Source organism: Phoenix dactylifera, chromosome 11 (assembly GCF_009389715.1).
Source record: "Phoenix dactylifera cultivar Barhee BC4 chromosome 11, palm_55x_up_171113_PBpolish2nd_filt_p, whole genome shotgun sequence".
NCBI lineage: Eukaryota > Viridiplantae > Streptophyta > Magnoliopsida > Arecales > Arecaceae > Phoenix > Phoenix dactylifera.
In genome coordinates this window covers 7,337,058-7,364,866 of record NC_052402.1, presented here as the reverse complement: position 1 = coordinate 7,364,866, position 27,809 = coordinate 7,337,058, and the positions used below count along the sequence as shown (strand labels likewise).

General features: G+C 36.2%; 2 protein-coding genes across 4 annotated transcripts; one reads left to right on the top strand and one right to left on the bottom strand.

Moving 5' to 3' along the window:
• Positions 1-4,277: 4,277 nt before the first annotated feature.
• Positions 4,278-8,493, top strand: LOC103697618 (F-box protein SKIP14-like). 3 transcript variants are annotated; one of them, XM_026801306.2, is made up of 3 exons: positions 4,278-4,421; positions 4,913-5,671; positions 7,406-8,493. In XM_026801306.2, exons 2-3 carry the CDS (start codon positions 4,919-4,921, stop codon positions 7,865-7,867), a joined length of 1,215 nt encoding a protein of 404 aa, XP_026657107.1. In that variant the 5' UTR covers positions 4,278-4,421; positions 4,913-4,918; the 3' UTR covers positions 7,868-8,493. The 3 variants fall into 3 exon arrangements, with proteins under 3 accessions (XP_026657107.1, XP_008777746.1, XP_008777745.1); XM_008779524.4 differs by having other exon boundaries at positions 4,549-5,671; XM_008779523.4 differs by having other exon boundaries at positions 4,278-5,671.
• Positions 8,494-12,204: 3,711 nt separating this feature from the next.
• LOC103714473 (signal recognition particle subunit SRP72) lies at positions 12,205-19,444 on the bottom strand. Its single transcript, XM_008801734.4, has 6 exons — positions 19,321-19,444; positions 19,045-19,181; positions 17,663-18,021; positions 17,267-17,363; positions 16,902-17,189; positions 12,205-13,423 (listed from the first exon to the last, which is right to left on the bottom strand). The coding sequence occupies exons 1-6, from the start codon at positions 19,442-19,444 to the stop codon at positions 12,407-12,409; spliced, it is 2,022 nt and encodes a 673-aa protein (XP_008799956.2). The 3' UTR covers positions 12,205-12,406.
• Between the last annotated feature and the right edge of the window lie 8,365 nt (positions 19,445-27,809).

The window sequence follows — 27,809 nt, the reverse complement described above, 5'->3', positions numbered from 1 at the left end:
AAAACGAAAACGGGACTGAAAGAGAGAGCTGGGTTTTTTAGCGGATGAGCACAGGGTGTCGACATTCGTCCGTGACCTGAGCTCATTGTGTCGTGCTGGAATCTCCCTTCCTTTTCGGACCTCACTGGATTTTCCACACGTAAATTCGTCTGAAGTTAACCCGTTGGAATTTGTCTTCTTGGCCATTAAAGTATCGATCTATTTGTTCTGGGAGAAGACTCAGTCAACTTACCAAAAAAAAAAGCGGAGGAGGTTGAATACCCACTTCTAGATGACACACAGCGAATGTTGTGGGAGTGCAGTATTGCCCAAGTTAGGCATGTCTTTTAAGAGGCGAACTAAAATGCGGATTGAATTGTCTCATTTGAACAGTTCTCTGTTCCTTCTACTTTGTGTAGTTTTTTTAATAATGATGTAGTTGGCTGTGTTCATGCGAGAACAGTGTGAGCAGCCGTTGGACCCCCCCCCCCCAAAAAAAAAGGTCTCCATTTGTGAATTGACTAGGTGTTGGAAGATGACCTGAAATTATAGCTTGCATACTCATATATATGTAAGCTGTATGTGTGTTTAGGCACAGGCCTTTGGGCCTACGCATGCCTGTGCTACCAGTGGACAAGCCTAAATAGAGAATATTGTCTCCATTGATGACAATTACATCCATGAACTCAGGTGACAGAGAAGCATTATAGCCTATTTGGTACTGTTTCTTTTTCTTTAAAAATATATATATAAAATTCAGTGCAGAAAATATGTTAAGCTACGGTATTTCTGTTTCTAATTTTATCTAAATAAAAGAAAATGAAGATAATTTTTTTTTTACTTCAGTATTTTGAAAAATAGGTTTTTATCCTTCTCGTCTCAATCCCTTTTTTCCAAACAATCTCATCTTCTGCTCTGTTGCCCTCGCCCGACCACACTAGCTCCTCAAATCTTGATTGCTATCTTTCCTCCCGATGTTGAAAAAATGGGTTTTTCTCCTTCTCCTCTCAACCTCTCTTCTTCTATTCAATCTCACCTTCTGCTCTGTTGCCTCTGCCCGACTACATTAGCTTCTCAAATCTTGATGACCATCTCTCTGCACGATATCGAACTATCTCTAGTCGCATCGCTAGTCCCATCCCTACTTCTTTTTCCTCCACCACTCTCTCGACTATCTCTTCACCTGACATCGAGCTCATTCTTATCCTCAATCATCTCGTCGTCCCTATCCTCCCTCCCTCTCCGTCGTCACCACCTGTCCTTGTTGAGAAAAAAACAAAAGCGAACCAAGCATATTTTCTTAAAAAAAATCTATTTCTAAATTTTTTTTTAAAAAAAATACAGACGACAAGGAGGCCAAACGCCGTCTTAATATTAGAATCGAACTCCTAAAGTACAGATGGTCTCTATAAATGACAATAAGATCCACAAACATGATTGGAAAATCAAAGTTTAACGTTTGGATAACGAATCTGCCATTTGATTTGCCTCGTGGTAGAAATGCGAGATTTTCTTATTATCGCATTATCACATCCTGCATAGAAGGCCTCGTGCATGAGTGTGAGGTTTATGTTTGGAGTTTTGCATCACATCAATGTCCATCAATGAGTATTGGGCCCGAGCTCAGCCCATAATGAAAACTTGGGCCTAATCCGGAACCTAAGGATATTGCCAAGCGTATTATTTACGCAGAGTTGGGCCCAAATTTATTTCTAGTGCTTCTAAGGCCTTCGTTGTGATGGACTTCAATCATATCTTGGAACTTGGAAGGTGACTAATATTACCAACCTGGCCTATTGTTTAGGATCAAAGTTTTACTGTTTTCTTTTCTTCTTCTTCTTCTTCTTCTTCTCTTGTTCATTGATGGGACTTTAATCATATCTTGGAACTTGGAAGGTGACTAATATTACCTACCTGGCCTATTGTTTAGGATTAAAGTTTACTGTTTTCTTTTCTTCTTCTTCTTCTTCTTCTAGTGGCTGCAATCTAATGGCCCATCCGAGAAAGAAGTGTTTTATTTTCTTCTTCTTCTTCTTTTGAAGAAAGAAGTACTCTTTTATTCGTATTACTTTGGTCTAGAATAATGGCTTCTTAGATAGTGGCTGCAATCTAATGGGCCATACGAGTTGATGTCTGCAGCGCATGAACTAATTAAAGCTAGTTTTTGGCCCATGCATAGAATATTGCTATGATACCCTTTGGCATGCAATAATATCAATGACATAATTTTATTTAGAAGTCACTATAGCTTTGGTAAGTCTAAGGAGTTGTTTGGCCTTTCATAGACAATCTTTAAAGAGATTTCATTTTGAAGGATTTTTGGCATTTATGAACCATGTTTCTAAAGAGTGATTCACCATGGGTGGTTGGAAGTTATTTCAGCACTTCATGATTTCCCGATCACTTGCAATGAAGCAAACATGAACACTATTCGATAACATTGAGAACAAAAGCAATGACAACAGTTATTATTGTTGTGGCTGCATGCACACATTAGAAAAATATTCTCCTGCAATGTTTGAGAATGTCATCTGACATCACAAACAATATTTTTCTTGGCCAAATTAACTGGATAGGTACCATGAAATGTTGGTGGATTGGCCAATTTAAGCTTAAACAGAGGTTGTAAGGTTCGAGCTAGCAAAATCTGAGACCAATTTTATTAACATGTAGGTTACTTGCAATGATCAGCTGATCAATAATAGCTGAAAGGCAACTTGGTCAAAGGTCAGATGTTCAATAGCAAATCTTAAAATAGGAGTAGAAAATGATTTTGTATGCGAGTATTTATCCATTTTGACAAGGATAGATAAGGGTTGAGGACCTATAGTGGATCGAATAGAACGCAGAAGAAGAAGACAGTAGCCACTTCGAGGGAGCTAGGGCTCCTTAGATTGCAATAATGCAAGGGAAAATACTTATGTGATATTTATTCATCATGCAAGGAGATTATATAATCTCTTACAATACTCTAATAAAGGAAACTACAATTCAGCTAGACCGTTATTGTCTTAACTTCTAAATTAAGCAAATTATAACTAATTGGATACTGCAAATATAGATAGCATCTAATCAGCCAATTATTGGCAATCCTGCCTAACCAGTTGATTCTTGCCTCTCAATTAGATCTTCTAAAATAGTCAAGGCTACCACATAACATTCAAAAATCCCAGAAATATCTTATTATTTGAAGAGCTTATCATAATTTGATTGATGCACTAAAAACTATTGCAAATTATTTCAGGTTACCATAGTAAGCTGTGCTAAATTCATTTTTTTATAGGCTAAAATTATTAGCACTTATATCTTTCCTTAATGAGCAGCAAGGTTGACAAAGTGATGGTACTGTAAGTCTCACTATGTATCCTAATTGGATGAAAGCTGTTCATACCACATACTCATTCATCCACATATTGTATTATTAGAGCAGGACAAATGTAATAAGGTTTTAAATGAATATTCCAAAAGCTAAGCGAGTCGATTTAGAAGGTATCGTACAATAGACCGATTAGACATAAATGGCCAATATGAACTATTGCAAGACATGTCGAATGAATACACCAACAAAATTGAGACCGATCAAGTATAATTATTGCTTTGACAGACAATATCGAAGCCGACCATGAAGATAGACGTAAGTAGTAGAGGCCAGATATTTGCTGCCATCATCATAGTAGGCAATTACTATTCTATTTATCAGATAATACAAATAAATTGATGTGGTTCAAATACCGGACCTTTCGACACATCAATGAATTCAGTTTTTGTTACCTTTACTTTTTCTTGCTTGTCTGCTTTATTCTTAAGAGTAGCGGTAGAGTACTTTGCTCGTGATGCTGGCTACATCTTATCCTATCTTGTACACCTTCTTTCGAATGGGCGCCGGCTACTTTCTTAATCATCTTTTTCGTGATCTTATTTCTGGCAAATCCAACGCTAGTGGCATACCGGTGTATGTACCCTAACCAAGAAATTCATCACAAGCTTAATTTTTAGCACATCCATCATCAAATGAAAAGGGAAAGCCTGCAAACAAAAAAGACTTGGAGGTGTGACTTGAAGAGCGTGTTCCACCTGCCTCACCTTCCCCACCTTCCCCTCAAATCCAACGGCACCCAAACGTCATTCCTTCCAAACCCATCCGAACTCAAACCAAGCTTCTTCGAAGAGTCCAATTAAAATGGCCCACGGAAATGGGATGCCGATCCAACGGTCCAAATAAACTTATTCCCCACTCGTGCGGAATCCTGTCTCGCTCGTGTTAGGTTTTGCCGATTATAGCACGAAAGATTGCCGGCCCGCCCCCCTTTCTCTCAAGCTTCGGGCTTTTCTTTCTCTCTCTCTCTCTCTGGAAAGAGGGTTAGAGGCCTCTTCGAAGCGATCCCGACCCTCGAGCATTCCCCGATTCCCCTCGCTCGCGAGCCCGAACGGTCGATCTGCAGGTCAGATTTCTCCTCCTTAGTTAAGGATTATCGATTGGATTGGATCCGAGTAGTTGGAAACCCTAGGTTTTGGTCGGTATTAGTTTAGTGATTTCCCTCATTTCTTTTATTTGTTGTTGGATTTCAGATTCTTTTAGATCATGTAGGGTTTGTTGGAGCAGTTCTGCTACTATTGTTGGTTTTGTTGATTATTCTTTTGTCTCTATATCTCTTCGGATTCGAGATTCCGGAACAAGAGGCTCGGTGAGATTTTTGGTTGCTATTTTTTTGTCTGCCATCGAAAATTGAGAGTTTTCTTCGGAGATTTAGGGTTTTCAATTTTGATTGTTGCCATTTAAAAAAAAAGAAGTCAGTTTTATATTAGAAAGCCAAAAAAAGAAAAAAGAAAAAAATATTGGAAGAGTGGAGATTGGCGATAATCGCATAGATTTGATAAACCTAGGGTTTGGTCTTTTTCTTTGGTTTTTGGGTGAATTTGGGGTTGCTTGCAGCGGGGAATGGCTCTAAATTCTGCACCCAGCTCCTCCTTCACGATCCCAACCTATTCCGAGGATAATCATTGGCCGGACTGCGGGATCAATAATATTTATGGGTATGGAAGGAATAATGGATGGTCTGATGATGATGATGATTCTTATGATCCGATCGACCTGTTGCCGGCTGATCCTTTTGGGATGGACAACGATACCTTCTCTGCTGTGATCGCTGGAATGTTTGAAGATTGCGAGCTGGGTGATCAAGAATTGTTTGTGGGCTGGGATTATGTTTGGAATAGTTCTTTGGTGGATTCTTCAGGATCCCAGTTGAATTCTGATGATGAATTTGATGGTTGGGAAGAGGTGAGCTTCTCGGAGTTTTACGAGAATGAATCCCCTGGGGAGGAATTGATGTCCAACTTGGATGTTGAAGAAGCTTTCAACTCTGGCACGGTTGAAGTATCTGACTTTGATGGAGAGGAGAGGTCTCCTCATGAGGGTTTTCTTTTTGCTCTTGGTTACTTGGCGGTTCAGGACCTCCTCTCTGTTGAGATGGTCTGCAGGTCTCTTCGTTTTGCTGTGCAAAATGATCCACTACTATGGAGATGCATCCACATTGATTCACAGTTGAGCGAGACGATCACCGATGTCACTCTACTGCAATTGACGCAGAGAGCTCAGGGAAATTTGCAGTGCTTGAGCCTGGTGGCGTGCTCGAGGATCACAGATGACGGACTGAGATGCGTTCTTGAAAGCAACCCAAGGCTCAGTAAGGTACGTTGCTGAATGCCATTCATTATGGATTTGATCATTATTAATTTGTGAACAAGTTCTTGCTTTAAAACTTTTGTGCTTGTATTTCCTTTACTATTGATTCCTATTATTATTGATTGCTGTTTCCTTGAAGTGCATTTTCGAAATTTGCATATGGGGCCTTGCGTGTATCTTTTATGCTGTTTCATTTTCTTGTTCTTATTAATTTACTCATGAGTCGAGTCTTCTGTATAGTAATTCTTTGGCACTTATTATGGTGTGATTATGTGGAAATGTATCGTTGGTGATAAGAAATTTGTTTTCAATATAGCTGCAATAGTACTTGGGTGCTATTTCTTCACAAAAGGAGAAACGAGAAAGGACCAAATACCATAGCAGATATAGCCCATGAATTTTGATCAAAATTCATGATCTTAATGAAATTTCAATGGGCTTTTCCTGTCTTCTCAAAAAAGGAGAAAGGACCAATTGTTAGATTCCCCTTTTAAAAGTGATCGAAAAGTAAACAATCAAACCCCCATCCATTTCCAAATCTTGTGAAATCCAAATTTTAAGATTAGGTGCTATTGTGGATATCTCTGAACTTTATGAGAAATTTCTACCTAGAAGATTGACAAGAAGTCACTGTAATCCACACATCGGCAAAAGCCATCCTCCAATGGAGCTATAGAAAAACCTACAAGTTAACCTAAAAAATTCAAATAATGTGACATAGATATGTACATCCATCCATCCATACATACATACATCATGCATGCATGTATGGGCATGTATACATCTATACACCCATATATACAACATATTCTCATAAATGGGTCGTCAAAGATGAAAAAAGTAACAATAATATATTTGCTCAATGCCATCCTTGAACAAGTTGAAACTGGTTTTTTTTCCCGGGGGGTGGGGGGGGGGATGAATTTCCTCAAATATCCTTCTTCATGAAAGTTAGATCCTATCCGATTTGAAATCTCACTCACTATGGGAGTGGGTTGATGTATGTCCGCAAGGGTTTAGATGCTTTTCTGGCCAGCAGCTGTCAAACAGACCCTGAACCCTGCCCTTCTTCGTCTCGGATGGAGAAGAAAAGAAGGTGGGGATTGGGTTGGGGTGTGGGGTCCCAGATTGCATTAGGGATAGAGGAGAAGAAGAAAACAAAGCCACAGCTTGGACATAAAGAGGAAGGTACATGAATGGCGAAGCCCTAACCCCATTCCTCTTCCCTCTTTTCTCTCATTTCTTTGCTTTAGGCTTTTCTTTTCTTGCTTTCTTCCTTCTTCATTGGCTAAAATGTGGGATCTGTTTGCCAAAAAAAATCTTCTTTTTCTTTAAGGAAGAGATGAGTTATTTCCTTCTTTTCTTTGGAAATGGACAAGTTATTTTTTTTGAGGGCGAGAGAAGTGAGCTTGTTCAGCAAGATCCACTCCCTAGTGATTAAGTAGATCCTATTCTCTGATATATATTTTACACCTTCAGATGCTTCTCTTGAATCATATATTTACATACACGTTCTTGTACATATATTTATACATACAAACAGACGTGCTACCAAACAAAAACAGTAAGGAGGCGGCTTGGGAGTTTTCAGGGAAATTTTGCATATGGATAAATAATGTTAGATCCATTTTGTAATAGTTCTTGAGCTGTCTTTATCTTTATTTTCATGATATCTCTGGTTAATTGATCTTCTTTTTTTAATGATTGAGTTGATTTTACCTTTGCTTTTTGCTAATGCAGCTTAGCATTCCTGGATGTTTGAGGCTTACTGTTGAGGCCCTCATCAACAACCTGAAGGCTTTGAAGTTGTCAGGTGTATTGGGTTTAAAGCACCTAGAACTTGGCAGGCTTTTTAAAATAACAAACAAACACTATGAAGAGCTGAAGAAATTATTAGGTGCAGACCAACTCCAGCATTCTGAAGTCCGCAGGCCACGGTATTATCACAGTGGACATTCCTTTTTGTCTTGTGATGATGGGCCGGCTATAGATATTGAAATCTGTCCCATGTGTCAGAAGTTAAAGATTGTTTATGATTGCCCCGCACAAAGCTGCCAAGAAAAAGGGCCTGAGCAGTGTAGGGCTTGTGATATTTGCATTGCTAGGTGCGTACACTGTGGGAGTTGCATCAAGAACAACAAGTATGTGGAGACTTTTTGTCTTGAATATCTTTGTTCAGCTTGTTGGAAGCAGCCACACTAGCATCAAGAGAATGGGGAAGGGAATGTCCTATTGAGACTAGACTACATACCCTCTACAAGTCATTTGACATGTTGGCTTGTCTCTCGTTGAAGGATTTCGCACTAGCGTAGTAGTGCTAGCATGTCATTGTGGTGGTAAGAAATTGCATTTGGCTTCAAAAGCTACGTTTGTAAATGAGCCTGCCTCTCTATCCCACTTAATCAAGGCTTTCTATTTTTCATTAAAAAAATGAAAAAGAAAAAAGAAAAACAGACTTGTGAGAATTTATGAGAGAGTTGAATGCTCTGAAAAGAGAAAAAAAGGAAGAAAAAAAAAATTGAAGGGAAGCTGAATCTGAGCTTGATTGTGGATATTTAGCTTTGGACTTCAAAATTGCATGCTGGTATGTATGATTGAAAATGGAAAGTGGACCTCAGCGGCTGGATTTGGATTTGGTCATGGGGCCATGGATTGTTAGCTTGTCACTCCATTCTCTTTTTCTCGTGGTGGTATATCGAGAACATTATAAATAAATCTTGATGTAAAATTCTCAATACAAACATCTGTCTATGCAAAGTTTCGGTGTCTATCATATTATGGAAAGATGATTTGAGACTTCTTGATTTATCTTTATATTGTTAGTGGTATATTAGCTGTGTTATGTTACTTCTTTTACTCGTTGTTCTCCATATTTTATTGATGTGTTTGGACATGTTTGTTTCCTTTAACCTATAGGAGAGGAGAACAAGATAAAAGTATGGATCTAGTTCAGGTTTAATTTGTTGGGTGGTGATATGACACCAAACATATTAAGTGGAACAAGGAATCCATGTATTTCATTTATGTGAGTAGTTACTGAAAGAGAAGGTTTGCTTCAAATTTTATACATTTGATGCAATGTGATCTTAGATTATTTTTTTTTTTTGAAGTTATTTATGATGTTGGGCACACAAGTTATTTATAATGTCCTCTCTGTACGATATAGGTACAGAGAGGACGTTATGCCTCTACAAATTTTATTGTTTGGGTTCGAGAAGTACAAATCTAAATTGTTGAATTTGATCTACAAGAATTTTGGAGATCCCTTATGCATCGAAATATCCCAGAATCAACACATGGTAGTGTGCCCCAGAAATACATTTATGCGAGGTTTGATCCAACTGTTGTTGTGCCTGGAGAATAGTGGGAATTGGAGGTTTGATAATGTAATGGAAACTGGAAAGTGGATTATTAGGAACAAAACCTCTTATCTGTGTAAAAAATGTTTATAACAATCACAGACAGGAGTGGTACTCTTCCATGTTTAGTCTCTGTGATGTTTGGATCTGTGCCGGCGAATGTTGCCAGGTTTTACCATCTGGAAGAAGTAGTAAGGGTAAGAATTTGGAGAAAGCCATGCACAAGAATTGTATTTCATCATCTTGGCATTGATAATCCCACAAGAAGTCAGCATGTTGCTCTTGTTTGCTAATAGTAAATCTAGCAAGAATTGAATCTCCATATCAATTTGCAAGTTTTGATGAGTGTGGATCTAGCAAGCTCCAAGTGAGGTTGTTTAAGAGTTGGTTTAGGTCCACTTCAAGCATGGTTTAGGCACATCATGGGCAGTTTGACACAATCGGGTGTCCTTGTTGCAGAAGATTTGTGAACCCAGGTATCATGGTTATCTCAGCAGGATCCTGATATCAAGACAGGCTGAGATATTAGATTAGGGACTAAGCTCTACGCAGCTTCTGTATGGAACTTGATCGTAAGAACCCATACAAAGGTTTCAATTCAGGTTCTATAAGTAAGTTTTCTTTGACAAATTCCATACAAAGTATGAAATTTGATTTCTCGTCTCTTGGTGAATTTGAACTAAAGAAACTACATATAATTGAGGTTCCATTATGGATTTATTTTTATCAACATCTTCTATATGGATACGCGAAACCTGGCCATCGGAACCCTAAATCGTGAAAGGTTCAATTGAATCTCTCTTTTTTTACGGCATATTCCTCATAATCACTGCAAATGGTAATGGATTTTACGATCATTTGTACACCACGGGGAACTAAATTATTCGTAGTGATCCTTTACCAATAGTCTACTAATGATTATTTTTTTAGCAGTGCCCTTTGCTTGGACATTACTAAAGATATGTTAACACTACCTTCCTTACATCCTTCTTTAGTAGCAACATTTTAGCAAAGATCTATTTAAACTTTGTTGATAACATATTCTTGTAACACCAAGTTGTAATAGTATTACTAAATATCTACTACTAAAAGTCATCATTCGTGAATGCCAGCCCAATGTGTTGCTTCTTATGGATTTTATTAGGTGGCCAATGCTAAAACCCTGATTCTTTTGTCTTGTGAGCCCCTTTCTTTCTATTTTTTATTATGATATCTATCTTCTTCTCTCGGGTTCCTCTCCTGTTCGTGCTCTCTTTCCTGCGTTGACCGAGGCTAGAGACCACTGCATTAGTTGGAAGCCCCTTTTTTCTGACTTCTTTGCCTCTATCATTGTGTTCATCAATATCCGAGATCACCTTTATGGTTAAACATATAAAAAATCTATTTATTTTTTAATAAGTTTTAGCTTCCATTAAGTGTTATGAGTCACTTAAATAAATCGGAGTATTGTTGTTAGAGAACTCATTATTACTACTGAGTGGTAGGCTGTTTTAACTAGATCAACACCAAAAAGGTTATAAAATAATTATGTTGTATAAAGAGATTGGATCTAGAGAGAGTAAAGAAAACAGAAAGAGTACAAATGTTTATATGGTTCAGCTTATGGCCTATGTCTAAGAGTAGAGATGATTGAGGAATCTTCGCGTATCCGAGTATAAAAAGGAAAAAACCTCGATTACAAAAGCCCTCAATCTCACAAGCTCTCAAAAGTCTTAGGATGGACAAAATCCAAACAAGTGAGCCAATGGTTATGCTTTGTTTACCTTGTTATATATCAGGTATGACATCAGAAGAGGCATGGCCAACGATAGAAATAAAATCCCCACAGCTGAGAAGCGGAATCTTCAAAACTTCAAACTCAGGCCGAAGTCATGTTGCTATTTGTCATAATCCAAACCATGCTGGAATTATAATCATATCAAGTTATTGGTCAACTTAGGCCATATCAGGCATGGTTATATGTAACCCAGACAGAAAATTAGTTTGAGATATCGGAAGCAACCCAAACAACATATAAAACGAGCAAACTCACCGTATCTCCATTGACACAGAAATCTTTGGAAACATTCTTTTCACTTACCACTATAAAAAGACGGGGGTGAGAATCTCTAGTATCTTAAACTTATGAATTACGTTGTACATATCTATATTCAACCAGCATTAATTTTAAATAGTGATACCACTTTCTTTGAATCTCTAGTATCTTAAAATCTCCAAGAACCTTTTGTTTCTACCAATCATTAATTAAAGAGTTTCATTTGGATTGGGAACTACAGATGCATCAGTTCATGATCCTCAAGTGTCAATTTACTAACATCATCATCAAAGGCTGATTGGCTTGATCAGGAGGAGAGGATTTTTTCCGTTACTCTTCCATCTTTTTAGGCAAGCATGTCTTTGTTCACTGACTCAGGCTTGTTCTTATAACTCATGGCTTAACTGATGAGTCTCACAATACTTATATTGACGCATATGAATGAGATCATGGTGATTCTTCTTCCCGTTATCTCGTTTGTGCGCAGAGCTTGACTTCATGCGAAGCCTCGTTCTTATAGCCAATATAATGTCGGCATTTTCCTGCTGACGTGCCCAAACTCTCAAATGCGTTATTTCCAATAAAGTCGGCAGTCTGCTTGGTCTACCAACTGATGGGCAATCTATATAGCCTTAAATGCTTAAGTGGTACAAAAGAGTGCAGTTCCTAAGATTCGACAAAAGAGACAGCATTTCACCTCCGAGAGGTGAAATTCTGGATGCCCCTTATCAAACCTAGCTTTAGAATGTTGTTAGTTTAAGTTATTTCAAGGGCCTTTCCATCTCGTAAAAAATATATCCTATCATGATAAATTAAAATCAGTAACTAAACTTGATGTCTCTGTTATATCTCCTGTCAATTATCTTCAGAAAGTATGCACTTTGTACAGCACAAATGGCATACTTTATCTATAGAAACTACATGACATCATGAAAGCAACAGAAGAACAAAGAAAGAAAACAAGAACAATTCCGTCTCAAAACCGTCAGGCTCTTCCACATTGCCTGGGTCTGGAATGACTTTGCCGGGGCGCCGGACCGGTGGCTGAACACCCGACACATTTTTGCCCGAGTAGGCAAGAGTGGAAGAATTGGCTTTATTTCTGCAAGATTGACCTTGCACCCAAGAAGCATGAAAGATGGCAATCAGCACTTTAACCACACGGCACCTCAGATCATGCCTCAATTCTATCATATACTCATTGTTAGTTTCCACCTGACAAAAGCTGAAAGACTGGAGTCTAAAAGACAATCAAGCCTCAAAAATGCAGAAACAGTCCTAAGATGAAAAAAAAATTGGAGAAGAATTCCAAAAAAAGTTCAAATATTGTGGCGGTGTTCTGCTGTCCTAAGATCTAGACTTCTTCTTCCTTGACTTGCTCGAAGCTTTGGGCTGCTCGGAGCTTGTTACATTTTGAGACCCACCTTTCGACGAGCCAGCAGTGCCTTGGCCTGATTTCGAACTAGGAACACTGCCCGAGGAGCTACTGGTGTTTGCTGTAGCAGCAGCATCATGTTTCTCCCGGACAACTGCCCCCTGAGAACCCCTTACCTGAGCTCTCTTATCCTTCCTCTTGGGCCTATAGCTCGATCTCTCTCTCTTGGGCAACCATCTCTCAGGGTCTGGTGGAGGCCCGGGATTTGCCGGATCAAAACCCTTTGGGTACCTAGGCTTTCGCTTCCTCTTCTTCGCCCTTGCCTTCTTTGTTTCCTCAGAAACTTCTTGCCTGGCCACATGTGCACCTTGAACATGCTTCGCCCCAGATGTCTTCTCCAGGCTATCCACATTGATTCCCTTCAGACCTGACAATGCCCTCAACTGCTTCTCGTAAAACTCAGCTTTCTCAAGATCAGTGCATGCAGCAGTCATTATGAGACCCACCAAAGCCTCAACACTCCCATGGCTCTTCACGAGCTCTTCATATAACTGAGAGGCCTCTTCCTCGCGTCCGTGGTTGAGCTTAAAAGATGCAGCCTCCTGCATGATCACATCAAGCTTATTCTCCTCTATCATTGCATTCTTCCACCATTGGATTGCAGAGTCGAGCACCGCAGCAGCATCACCAAAATCTCCAATGCGCTCTTTTAAAGAAACTATTGTGGCAACAGTGGCAGGCATGTGTTGGATATCAGGTATTTTGGACAAGGACTCGGCAGAAATCTGGAAGTGACCAGCAGCAGCAGCAATTTGAGCTCGGACAAGAAGGATCGGCTTGGATTTCTCAGGGAATTTCTCTGCAAGTTGGGCAAGGATCTCTTCCGCTTTTGGAACCTTTTTTTCTCTCACAAGCACTGCAGCTTGAAGCAGAGCAGGTGTCGAGCTGTCTTGCAGGATGTCTGGAAGTGCAGACACAAGCTCTTGAGCCTGCAACAATCCACGACCATCAATATATGCATTAATATCCTTACTTTTGCAATTATCTTTATGCATCATTCTCAATTAGAATATTCTACAGATATATGACAATAAATTTAGGATTTCTGGAGAAATGCTGAAGCAAAAACTGAGAGAGGGAAACAAATTATGAAAATCAATAATTAAAAGAAAATTTTCCAAAGCAAACTTTTAGGATTAACTTTAATTAATGTAGTGGAAAAAGGTACAGCTCAGCTGAATATTACTATTGAAAGCATTTATGTATCTAATAGCACTCCAAATGTAAACCATTATGTTGCAAAATTCCTTATGTTTTGCTTTTTAATGCCAAAAACATTGTTGCACTAGAAAAAGGATGAAACCTTATACCAATTGCAGTTCAGCAAGAACAATGTATTGAAAATTGCAGGATCACATGTAAATGTTGCTCATCTAATGTACACTGCTCATGTACAATATTATGAATTAAAGGAACTAAATTTTTCCAAGCCAACTGATGTAAGCATGTACTTATGGCAAGAATAGAGAATGACACACTCCAAAATGCAAATATGCAAACATTTTGACAAAAAAAATCTCCATCAAACAGAAGCATCATCATCATCCAGCCTTCCCTCATCACCATGGGTTCATCTAAGTTGAGAAAGTCCCTTAGGGGGCCTGAATGGATTTCTCCAACCAGCTATGAGCCTAAGGCTAAACTTTAAAAGAAATTGTAACACCTTCCTGATTACAGCAATCTGAGGAAAGAGAAGGACCTGCCATCAGAGACCCCAGAAGACTAGTTTGCAGTTAAAAAGACCTAAGTTATTGGTTGAAGCTAAAGCTCATAAAAGTTGAGAGCAGCCTAGACTTCAAATGTGTCTTAAGGGACGGGGAAAGATGACAAGGTACATACTGAACTACACTTATCTTTGAAGCATAAAACTTGCATAAGAAAAGGACACAGCAAGCTGAATAATAGATATTCTACAGAACAAGCATTTCAGTTAAATCAAGAAGGCGGCAAAAAGGCTTAGCCATTTTCAAAGAAAATATTTTTTCTCTACTAGGAGTGGAAGATGATTCACATGCAGCGGTCACAAATTACCACTAAAAAGGTTCGATCTTAAACTCATTTAGCAGGTTGAGACGGCTTCATCTCCTCTGCACTGCAGCTTACATGTATAAAGTTTATGATATATTCAAAACAATAATTCAAATATAACCAACTAAAGGTCAAGTCCATGGACCACTTAATCTGTCTTGGTAATATCTTGTCTAGTTTCAGACTAAGCATGATCTTTTTCCTCCCATAAAGATACTAAAACTGAAATAACCAATCTTTAAGGCACATGCCCCTGCCAAATTTGACCTCTAAACACAAGGTATGAAGAAACCAAGCATATCAGATCATTACCATTCCAATCTATTCATCTAAAACCAAATTTAATATGGCTTTAGAAAGGCAAACATCAGAGTTAAGAGATTCATCTTGGCTTAAGGGTAAATCTTGGTTTTGGAGTACTTTTAGCAACTAGTTCTGCAGAATTTAGTTCAGCAAGTTGTGACCCAAAGGAATGACGGCATCATCTTCTTGACAATTTTGTTTACCGAAATATGATCCTCCAAAAGTTTCCCATTTCTCCCCTTCTAGATCTCCAGGCACTGCACCATCTCAACACAACGGACCTCCCAACATCAGAGAAAAGTAAAATAAAATAAAAGGAAGCTTTAGTATATGCTTTCAAGTTTCAAGCCTGCTCAAAATTTTAGTTACATTTAAGTAGAGGAATAAGTTAGGTAGGTAAGTCCAACAATTTAGCCTTAACAGAAGCCATTTAGTCAACAATTTCTTTTTCCATATACTCCTCACACATAGATTAATTGCATAATCAACCCCCCCCCCCCCCAAAAAAAAAAAACATTTTGCAGAGTGAGACCTTTTTTTTTAATCTTAGAAATTCCTAGAAGACCCCAAATTAATTTCTCAAGCAAATACTTGTCGTGCGCTTCCCATGCGTCCACTCACTCGGCCCTTTGAAGCTTCTAGCTGGTAAACTATAATGCTCCTCACAATCCTCTCCAAATTTATGATAGAATTAAGATCTTAATTCTAGCAATGGTTGCAGCAAGAGCCCAAATTCAGTAAAATGGTGTCAAGAAGAAGAAGGAGATATTTCCTGAACCTTAATTCAAAATATATAATCACTAAATGCCAAGTAGGTAAAGCCTGAAGAAAGGTAAAGCACAAATGAAGCAACTTAAAACCTGAGCCAACTTATTCACATTCCTAACAACTGTGAAAGTTTTAAGTAAATTTGGCCTTAGATTTGGAGATCATATCACCGCAGAGAGGGAAGAGAAAGTAGAGAAGAAGATACTAGAGAGGGAAGAGAAAGTAGAGAAGAAGATACTAAAGAGCCGGACAGAGAGAGGATGACAAGCGAGAAAGAGAGGACATGAGAGACAGAGAGAATATACCTTTTACTCCATAACTCAACTCATACCATACAACTCATGATCTCTCTCTATCCATATACTAACATATATATCCCACATGAGCCCTAAGTAACCAAATTTTAAAATAAAAATAAAAATAAACTTGGCTGCCAAATAGCTTAGGCTCTGAGTTACTTAAAGACCAAATAACTTAAAATATTAACAAAAACATGCAACTTGGGACCCAATCAACTTAACGACCAAGTAATCTAATATCGTATTTCTAAAAATACAAACTTATTTTATGAACAAATATGGACCATTAATAACTCAAGTGCTGTGATTGATCCCATAAGAACTCCATGTAGTAGGATAATGACCTAAAATATCCTTCCATCTTCTTGATCCAGCAATCGGAGCCCTCAATCATTTTGAGCCCTCCTTTGTACATCAGACCATGGAATATAACTATATCAGTAAAAATACACTTCTGCAGCCAGCTATATCTTGACATCAGCTCTCCCACTAGTCATACCAGATTCTTGGCTCATGATGGTTAATGAATGGAGGCTGAGAGCTTGAAGATGAAAAATGTCATGATATTTATTAAGTAGCATAATATGTAGATATGTGATTAGACATGCCAAATCCAATTCCTGTGGCATGTAAATTTATGGGATCTGTGACTTCAAATACTCTATCAAGTCAAAAGAATGCCGATTCCTGGCTTGAAATGGGAACACTCCTGGGTTGTCTCAAATGGCACTATGCAAATCATAATTAGTGTGATGTTGACAATATCAATTTTTGCAGAAACAAAGATGATTTCTAGATATTCAATCATTCCCCATTGGAAGAAAATGATTAGTTCATCATATTAAGCTAGTTCAATAGAAAGAAAAATGGGAGAGAAGGAGAGTCTTGGATACCAGTAACCTAGGTTCAAATCCCGCACTCACCTGATTTCAGTGGGCTCCCTCCCATCCTAATCCTTTAAAAAAACAAAAAAAGATAGCTTTTTTCACTTAAAATATGAGTTACAAACCTGATTTATCTTATTTGCCTGAAGAAGTAGAAGCAGATAGTTTGAATATATGGCTTCTTTTTGTCTTGTGGATAGCTTGAAGTCAAGACCATTAGCAAGCTGGAAGGGCTGTGCACCACCAACTTTCTCTATTAGCCGATCAAGCTTCCTCAGGCTATCTGAAACATCCTTTCCACCCCTCAGTGCAATAAGATTACTTGTTGCAACTGCAAGCGATGAAGCATCAGCCAGATTCCGATTTATTATACCCATGTAAGCTTCAACTGCTTCTTGAGTTCGTCCCAGCAACTGGAAAGGGAAAAATGGTTTGCATTAAAGGCCGGAATTTAATGCCTGTAAACAAATCAGAAGTGGATTTTATTCACCTGCTGCACATAGGCGATCTGGACAGCAATTGGAGCTAGTTCACTTTCAATCTCATCCTCAGCATAGTCCTCCTCCATTAGCATTTCCTGCCCAATTCTGACAAAAGACAGATGGGTTAGCTCCAACGGAAGCCTCTTTTGAACAAGGATATTGTTTACAATATAATGAAATAAGCAACATATCATCCAGTGCATTCTGGAATTTCATATATTGCACCAGATCCAATTTTCCAATTTGAAGTGATACCAAGATATGGAAATGTTATATTATGCAAATAATGCAACAGGACATATAAATAAGGCATTTCATTTTTGATCAAATTTTGACATTATGCTCAAGATCCCAAGAATAATCTTAACAATATATTTATATTGTCAGTTCAAAGAAGTAGTTACCTTCGAGCTGAAAGCAATTGCTGTTCAGCTTCTGCATATTTTTTCTTTTCAATCAAGGAGCAGGCATTGTTATATGCTAGCTCAAAGCTGCTCGAAGCTTTGACTTTGAGTCCATCCATCATTCCCTGAACTTCAGTAGCCCTTCCAGCAGAGATGAGAGCAGCAATAATATTTGTTTTTAAATCTAAAGAGTCGATCTTGAATTTTTGAATCTTCTCATAACTTTCCATGCAAGCACCCATTCTTCCTAACCGATAAAGTATCTGAGATTCCAATTGCAGAACCATTGGATCTCTTTCTAGACCATCTAACAACTTGAGTGCTTCATTTATTTTGTTTTTCCTGTACAAACAATATGCCTGAATATAGGCAAAAGAAAAGGTAAGGCATAAAATTTCTTGGTTTTAAATGTATAAAAGCAATTATGCACGCTATACAGACATGAAAATAGGTCTGGATAGAACTGTCTTCAATCAGCATAAGTTTGAAATTCTCATGTTTTAATTAATTCAAATTACGGCTTCCAAATTTTTTTAGCAAGATCGATCTATTAAGCTCATCTACAACTCATTATACTTCATACCAGATTCTGTTCTTATTAGTGTTTATAATCTATGCATCACCTTGATTGATCATGGATCCTCCAATATCATTTTCACCATAACATTACATAAATGTCATAAGCATCATGAAAATGATTTTTACATTATTTGTCACCCCCATATTACTAGACAGCTTCTGAAATGCTTCCATTTAACAAATCTCTTATACCTTAGAACACAGCCCAAGTCATACAGAAAGATTTATAGTTGCCCATACACCAACTTTTTAGGAGAAATACATCGAAAAGAAAAACATGAAACCTGGTCTTGTACTTTTTTCGGAAATGGATATCAAAGCCAAGGTTACACGAACAAGCATGACAGAACTGGGGATCATAAATACTAAACATGCACCCACTTGCTAAGGAAACTACCCATGTTTCTACCTTTATGTACAGAATACCTGATCAAAGTAATCTACCCAAATCACGTCCACGATTCATCTGAAAACTAAATCACATAAAAAACAATTTATCCCACTCCTGAAGAACAATTAAAGTCCATTACCCGAATAAAACGATAATTTTCTAAGACTTTCTCAAAAATTGCAATTTTTGCGCTTGTTTTTCCTCACCTATTCCCAGAAAACCTTTTAAAAAATTAAATCAGTTCCTAAATCCGACTTGCTAACCACAAAAAAAAAGTCGAATTATAAATAACACAAAGAAGGAAAAAAAAACATATCTAGATTCTATTCTCTTTAAATAAACAATATAATTCGCCAAATATATCATTACAATAAACCAACAATAGATCTCTCTTCATCACAGGAAAACTAACCTTATAAAATCTAAGATCTATTGGCAGGCCCTCGAAAGCTTGAATCGCCGACAAAGTTTTATCAATGGCATCTGACTTGATCAACGCCACGACCTTACACCGCACGGCGTCCTCATCTCCAGGGGCGATCGCGAGAACTGAAACAAAAAGCCAGAGATAATACTAAAAAAAAGGAGGCGATTCGCATCAAAAAATCAAATCAAGTCCCGCAAAACCCGAAGAGGCGACAAGGGACGCAGAGGAGAGTGAGAAAGAGGTCGGCAGGAAGGAGAAGACCTTGATCTGCGACCTTCGCCGCCTGCTTGTACTCGTAGTTCTGGATATGGCTGTGGAGCGAGGAGAAGAGGTCTTCGAGGGAGATGGATTGGGGCTTGGGCTTCTCCTTGGCCTTGGGTGCCATGGAAGAAGGGGGCGCGGAGAGAGAGGAGTTGGGGAGAAGGGGGGAGGAAGGCGAGAAGGGAGAGGCGCTAGGGGTGGAGTTGCCGAGGTCTTTTATCGGCCGATATGTCGTCCGTCTCGGAGAGCGATCGACGCTACGATTGACAGAAATATCGGCTCGTATGGTCCAGATCGACGGCTTGATGGACGCCACGTCTATATCGTTTCGGCCGATATCTGGGGTAAGATATTTCAGTGTACCGGTACAAACTTTTTTTTTTTTTTTTTTACTAAAGCAGGCACATCATACCGCACGAATACGAATATGTCTAATAAAATCTAAAAACAAAACATCCCAAAGCGCCTTAGGCAGTTCTCCTTTTGGGTACAAACTGGTGTTTCGAGTTTGGATAACGTTAATGATGCAAGCCGCACCGTTGGATCCTTCCTTGGATGTTGATGGTGCACAATTGAGTCTCACGGCCGAGATTGGCAACAAAAATGTGTTTTAGATCCCAAACACTACTGGAACTCTAGTTAATAATGCATTACAACATCCCACACAAAAAGAATAAAAATAAAGATATTTAATATGTTATTTTTTTCAACTTTTCAAACTATATATTTTTTAAATTATTTGATACATATAAAATGCTACTGTACAAAGTGTAGGTAAATTACATAAAAATTTACGCATTATACTACTACCATGGAAATGGCCTAATTGGTAAGATCATTTTCACTTTCATGTATCATTTTAATTTTTAGATAATTTTATTCTTATATTTGATGTGATTTAGTGTCTTAGAGATCCAAACGTCATGAGGTGCGTGATGCTATACGAGGAGTCTACTAGTTAACTATATTAAATTATTATTCTTTTGATACTGCACCATAGTTTTTGCTATTACTATTTCTACCTTATGGTGCCTAAGGTAAGGTAGCAACGATGGTAGTGATGTTAGTGAAAGTAGGAGGATAAGAAAGAACCAATTTTTAGTATTTTCATAAAAGTAAAAGCCAAGATTCATGATTTTAAGATTTTTTTTAATATCTGGATAGTGATTTTTTAAAAAAAATTCAAACATAAAATTGTACCAAACAACTTTTGACTCTCAATGTTCACTATTTTTTTTAAAAAAAAGAAAACTACAAACCCAAAAATAGCAGCCACGCCAAACAGGTGTAATTCTTTGCTTCGAGTTAAACTTAAAAATTGTGCTCTTTATCGTATCAATAATTTATCTTTTCTTATCTAACTTTTTGTAATTTTTATATAAAATGAGAAGTCCTTATTGATTGCTAACAATTTACGTAAGATTGTCTGGTTTGTTGATGCTTATTTTCTTTCCTCTCCTAGGAAATTGTAAATTAATTTCTATAGTTCTACTACAGCTGAATGGAAGTACCTCTTGGCCTCTGCAAAGTTAAAAATTGGTATACTTTGCATGAAAATATTGGGATATTTGTACATACTAGTTCTTTACACATGTTTTGGGGCCTTTCCAAGAAGAGAGGAGAAAGAGAAGAGGGAGAAACTTTCTTCTTTAGCATGGCTTACTTCTCTCTTTTAGTGCAAGCATGCATCCTACTCTAATAACAATAAAAAAGAAGAAGAACAAGAAGAAGAATCAGTCTCATGCAGAGATTTGTTCGAGTCTAGAGTCCACAGCCTAACTTCAGATATTAAAAAAACTACTAAAAACAATTTTATTCATGGTAAGATGCATAAAGACTTTACAAAATATATTTTCAGAAACAAAAATATGCTCACTATGACTCTCTTTTTAGAATTCTTAAGTACCTATTTAAATATTTGCTTAAAAATCTCATATATTATATGGTTCCCATATGAATCTAAGCCTCATGCTATGGTGCTTTAAGCAGCTAACTGATTAATGTTGGCGTTCTTTATCTGTTTAAGGATACATGTAAATGTAAAGATAATTTTTATATTAATAATTAGTGCATCTGACTGATCTCATGCCAATGGCAGCTTACTTCTTAATGATCAAGTTTATGAAATTTTCCGTGAACCTAAGTTAACAAGATTATCTTACATTTATGATAAGCAGGATATCACAAGATCTGTCACAAGTAAGGTGTAAATCACTGAAGAGAAGGCAAGATATATTTTCTGGCCTTAAACTAAAGCAAGAAATTCTTCTTTGCAAGTGTTGTAACTCTTTTGCATATGATATTGAGGATATCATAATACTTGCCACAGATGAGATACATGATGCATTACAAAGGATGTGAGGATATTTTTGGCCTAGGAAGTTGATTTTCTGCTTGTCAAACTTAATATTTCATCCTAAGTACATATGTTAAAACTACTAATGACTTCTAGCACATATATACACACATATAAATTTTTAATTTCTGTTTTTGTTGTCTACGAGTGTTATGAATCGGCAGTCGCTATTCAATTAGGTGAAAACATCATTTTGTGCTTTTGTATGGTGGTGATAGTTTGACTGCTACTATTAATCTAACTTTTCACAACTCGACAAAGCATGTTGACGAAAAAAATACAACATTCTATGTCTTCCTAGCAATTTTCCTAGTTGGTTTATCAAGTTTGTTGAATATATGTTGTGCTTTCTGAATCAACTGGTCGGATTATTAGTCTATTTATAATATGGCCTCCATATAGTTACATTTGGTACATCATACATTGTATATTTATCTTATATGTACTTCTCTATTTCAAGGTTTGAGGCCTATTTTAAATGCTTATCTATAGGATTTGCTTCCCATCACAATGGATTGGCTGCATTATTTCAACATTTTGACACTTTATATACTTAAGTTGAAATCATGATGTAAGATATGCGCACATCAAATATAGCTGACAACCTCTTCCACTGCCCTTATCAGATCTGGTTGATCAGATTGCTCATTCAACTGAGAATTCGGACGTCGTCGAGTTACTCAAGCATCTCCATCCTAAGGTATAGCTGGATCAAATAATGCTTTTATGATGGTTGTATGTCTGCTCTGTTGCACTGTATTGGTTGCTTCTTTTCAGGTAATGTTAAGAACACCATTGTTGGAAGGGACTAACCCAGCCTCATGTTTCCCTCAAATTGCCATTGGCTATGAAGTTGGTCTGTTATACTTATATCTAGAGTGAGGTGTGTGTTAATCCATTTCTTTATTTATTGCAATATTTAAGCATGTTTATCTTCTCTTTGAAACATGTTTTCAAAGGATGCTACCTATTTATCCATCTTATTTTATGAAATTGCTGCTTTTGGGTGCAAATGTGCTCACTGTTTTCTATTCTAGAAGAAAATTGTTTGCAAGCTGCACTTATATCAAGCATGGTTGATACTTTCTGGAAAAGTTATGCATTGCATATAAAACTTCTCTTAGTAACTAGCTATGCTTAATTTTATTAACTGCCTTAATCGCTAAACTAAAAGCACCTGCAAAGAAAAAGAAAAAGAAAAAAATTATCTTATAGAATTGATACCTGAAAATATTTTGTTGTCATACTTTTCATGAATCAAAATTAGTTTTGATATTGAATAAATTAATAAGGATTTTTTTTGGAAATTATCTTGTGGGACAGTTCTAGTGAGGGCATGCTTTTTCATCAGTATGACACCATAGTTGGCCACACTAATTTCTGTTAACCTAGTCCATGCATATTGCCAATGCAAAAAAAAAGGGCATGCTATAATAGACCTAATTAAGAATGATTCTTGTTCTACTTTCAAGTCATTAAGATTCACTGAATAATAGACCTAATCCATGAGCCAAGTGTTGTTCTGAAATTAACTGTCTAGCACATTTTTTTTCCTTAGAAAAAAAAGGTAAAAAAAAAAAATCTGATCCATAACAAGAATAGAATTATTTAAGTTACTTGTTTCAAGACACGTTTCAATGGCTATGAACCATCCATTTCCTCTCCTTGGAAACCATCCTTGAAGAGAAGAAAAAAGGAGAATTACAGCGGGACTAGATCTTTCTTGAATCAAATACGCCGGCTAAAATGATGATTGGAAAAACAAACTAGAATAGCATGAATCTTAGATGGTCAAAGTTTTAGATGCTGGTTAGTCTTCAAATTTTTTTTTTGTCTACGCTTCAAACTGATGGCCAATGCATGGAGGCACTTTTTAAAGTTGAAGTTAGTGGGATCAGGGCAAGGGGATGGAAGATGGGGAAGGTAGTGTTAGCCTAGATGCACAAATATAATTGATAAATCAATAATTAAATATTTTTAATATCCAAAAATATTAAATAAGAAGAATAAACTAGTAAATAATTAACTTGACAATGGAATAATAAAATAAAAAAATGAAAGAAGATGACATGTAAATCGAAGTACGCTGACGTATTGTTTTAGAAAAGTTTATGCCCCCCATGCATGGGTCTACTGGTACAGATCTCGTAGAGATAGACGACCCAGTACAGAATTACGTCTTCCCTACAGTGCGCCTCCAAAGAAAAAAAAGCACGTTCACGCTTGCAGATAGCTCAAAAGAAACTCAGAAAAATAATTAAAATTATGAAGAGAAGAGAAATTTTTTTTATTTCTCCCCAATGATCCCTAGGGCCTTTTTTATATAGGCTTTTGGAATAGAAAGAAGAGAAATTTTTCATTGTGTTTGAAATGATCCCTAGAGCCCTTTATATAGGCTCAGCCGCGTCAAAAGAAGCAGACTCTCCTCCCGCGGATTGATGACATGTCTTCTTGTGCTCCTTTGATCCTGTGGCTTGTTGCATCTTGGCCACCCATAGTTCCTTCCTTCTTCGGCGGGCCTTACTATGCTTGCTCTTGCACGTAGATGCATGATACTTGTCTTGGCCTACTTTCTTTAGGGATCTTTTCATATTTGCTCCCTTGCTTGCTACTTGGCCGTTGACCAAGTCAAATGTTTAGTTGGCCGTGGCTTGCTTTGTTTGGCATACAGTTTTCAAATTTTAAAATATTTAATTTAATTCAACAGGTAGTAGTGTGTTTGGTGGCTGAATCCTTTCACTCTATTACTGTGAGCAGATGATGTGAAGTGCAGAGATTGATTGGCAGTGAAGAATTCTATCTTCATGGTTTGTTTCAGAGGATTTGGTTTCCTTATAGATTCCTCAAAATAAAAAGTTGATGAAGACTTATTACTTCATAATCATAGAGTTTCTTTATCCATGTCCATGTCCATGGAGCTATTAACCACAGAGATGAGACTGTTGGCTGTGCAGCCCATGGTGGATGGAGGGATGTAGCTTGGTTGGTCTAGTTGGTTTTCATGAGGAGGCTTGTTTCAAGGACTTTTTGACTTGAATAGAAATAGTGATTATTATTGGCGCAATTGTGACTTTGTAGTTAAGTCCAAAGACACAACATTATTTGACTCTTTCCATATTAGCTGAAACTTCATGATATTAGTTTAATCTTGTCAAAAACTCAAGTTTAATATTGTCAAAAACGCTGTTTATAGAATTGTTCCTAGGTTACCTACTAATATTGAAGATTATACAATTTATATTAGGAGTTTCTTAAAGGAAAGTTTTGGTTGATACCTCTTACAACCAACTAATTTTTAGTAAAACAAATGATATTTTTACCATGAGAAAGGTTTGAGATGCTCAAAAATATTCTGTGCATGATTATTAGTTCTAGTGATAGACACACAAACTTAGTTTAGGGATCCTGATTTTGTTAAAATAGTGAGGTGTTCTTATTCGTATAAAAGGAGAATCATACTATCATGGAGACTTTTTTTTTGTTTAGCAAATAATGGCGAGCTTACCAATGAAATTATTTAAAATACTGACTCCATATTTTGAGTAAGGATTCATGACTCCATATTGAAATTTAAATATCTAGTTTAACGAGATGATCAAATCTCAACCAAACAATACTATTCATGGAAACAAAAATAAATAAAAATAGAGACATATCATGCAACAAAAACCACTCAACAATAGCAACCAAAATGGATTTGCATTGCACCAAAAAAAGCCATCTAACAATACATGAAAGTAGCTCAATTTATTAAACTATCTAAAGGAAGAGATAAAGAATTGGTCGATTATTTTTTGAAACAGTGCCCTTAACATTCTTCTTTAGTTTTACTACCAAAGTTATAAACATTACTTGGAATACTATTGGCATGAGATTCTTTATTAGCTAAAATTCTAACATTCCTCTCACATCTGAAAAAATAGCATGTGATGATTAAAAAAAAAGGAAAGCAATTTATCTTGGCAGACATGATTAAAACATAAGTAATGATTCTTTATTAGATATTTTTTTTATTAGCTAAACTTCTAAAAATTATTTCAGTGATTCTTTATTAGATAGAAATTAAGAGGCCAATATCTTAGTGGAAATGATTAAAAAAAGAAACCACTCAAGTAGTTCAAGATCTTAAGACTTTAAAATGCAATTTGTTTAAAAGCTAGCATAAATTATTGGTTTAGTCTTGATTTTTTTTTTGTATAATAATTGATTAAACCTTGTTGATATCTGCTCAAACTCCATGCATTTGTAGCAATTATTTTGTGTATCCTTACAAATTTAAGCATTTTTTAAACTGAGACATTTTAAATGAGGGCAATAGATTTATGATGACGATGATTTCCTCCGATGTAGATGTTATCATTTGTCTCCTTTCTCGCTTACTTATTTTGACTTTTTATCTTGGATAATAGTGTTGTTGTTTGCGTTGATACTATCGACTCATGGTTCGGATGGCTTTTTGATTTCGGTGGATTTTCATCATTTTAATTTCAAAATTTTAAGTTTTATTGGTTTTTTTGGGAGGACTAAATTTGACTTTTGGTTCTAGGAGTGGTGTGTTTATATTTTGAATTTTGTTGGATTGTTTCTTTTGAGAATTGTGCTATATGAGTTCTTACTTATTGTACCTTTATTTATTTGGTTAGATTGAGAGTATACTCAAGCTAGCTAGAGTATTTTATATTTGTGTGGGCTACAAATTTTTCTAATACAAAGTAATTTAGTGAAAGCAAAACCTATGAATAAGCACAGAGTTGGAGAGAGATGTTTTTGTTGAAATAAATGAGTCCGTAATAAAGCTTTCCATATTATGAAACATAGTGCGTGATGAGGTGTGCAAAAAGGAGAAGATAAGAAATAAAAAAATTGTGTAGAAGTCAAGATAGAAATTTGTTAGGTAAAAAGTGATAGGACCTTGTATAAGATTCCCTTACTGTAGGGTCTAATGGAAGAAAGGAGGGTTATTTGTAAATATATAATTATAGATAAAGAAAATATAAATATTATATTGTTTAAGTGATGATTTTTAGTATTGCTTAAAGGTTTAAAAGGATTATGTCTATGAAATATGGAATACATTTGATTGACAACATAAGTTGTTTATTCTATTGGCTCTAATACCACAAAAACCAAGAAATGAATAAAAAATAAAAGTGATCACAAAATTATTTACTTTGTATTAAGGTTTTGTATTTTTTTAACATTTATATAAGAGCTAAGAAAGTGTTTAATTACAAGCACATGATTCAAAGGAGATATCAAGTTAGCCTATAATGAATAAATAATAAATCTTCATAATAACCATTCATTAACATATTTAATATGATTAGTGTCTTTGGTCCTTTATTTATCATTTTGAGGCTGTAAATTGTTCTCCTCAAATTTTTAATTTTATTTGTCCTACTGCTTACATCTCTTGAAGCAAGGCAATAGTGGTAGTGTAGGAAAGATTTTTAATTGTATGGATACTTTTTTTTTTATTTTTTTTTTGTATAACCAATATTTTTTATTATAATTTTGATAAAAATAAAAAAAATAATTGGAACCAAAAGAAAATATAATGAAAGAAATACTGCGACAAAAAAATAACATATAAAAACACGTGAAAAGTTACAGTTGAATCCTTGAAGGTATAATTTTGATCATTTATCAAAAAAAAGAAAAAATAAACATAGTTTTCTTTCATTATGTGATTCAATTAGATAGATAGGTGATAAGTTAAAAACAAAAATTAGTTGATAAATCAACTATCATCTCAACTCTTTAACTTGTTGTAAAGCATCATGCATATGATTTTTATTATAAAGGATTTACATTTTTTTAACAAATACAGAATTTGCAGTTGATATTTAGATCTCAATCACATATATTTTTATCAAAAATAATATGTAAATAATGTATATGATCACTATGTAACATTATAATATCTAAATAATTGAAAAAGAAAGAAGGCACATTCCAAGTCGTATGACCATATATTTAACAGTATATAATAAATAAATAAATAAATAAATTTAAGTATGATGGTTATTTTTTTTTTGAATAGATAATATTTATTATTATTGTTGTTGTTGTTGTTATTATTATTATTAGATGAGAATTAATTAAGTGCATAAAAACCGAGTGAGGGGAGAGA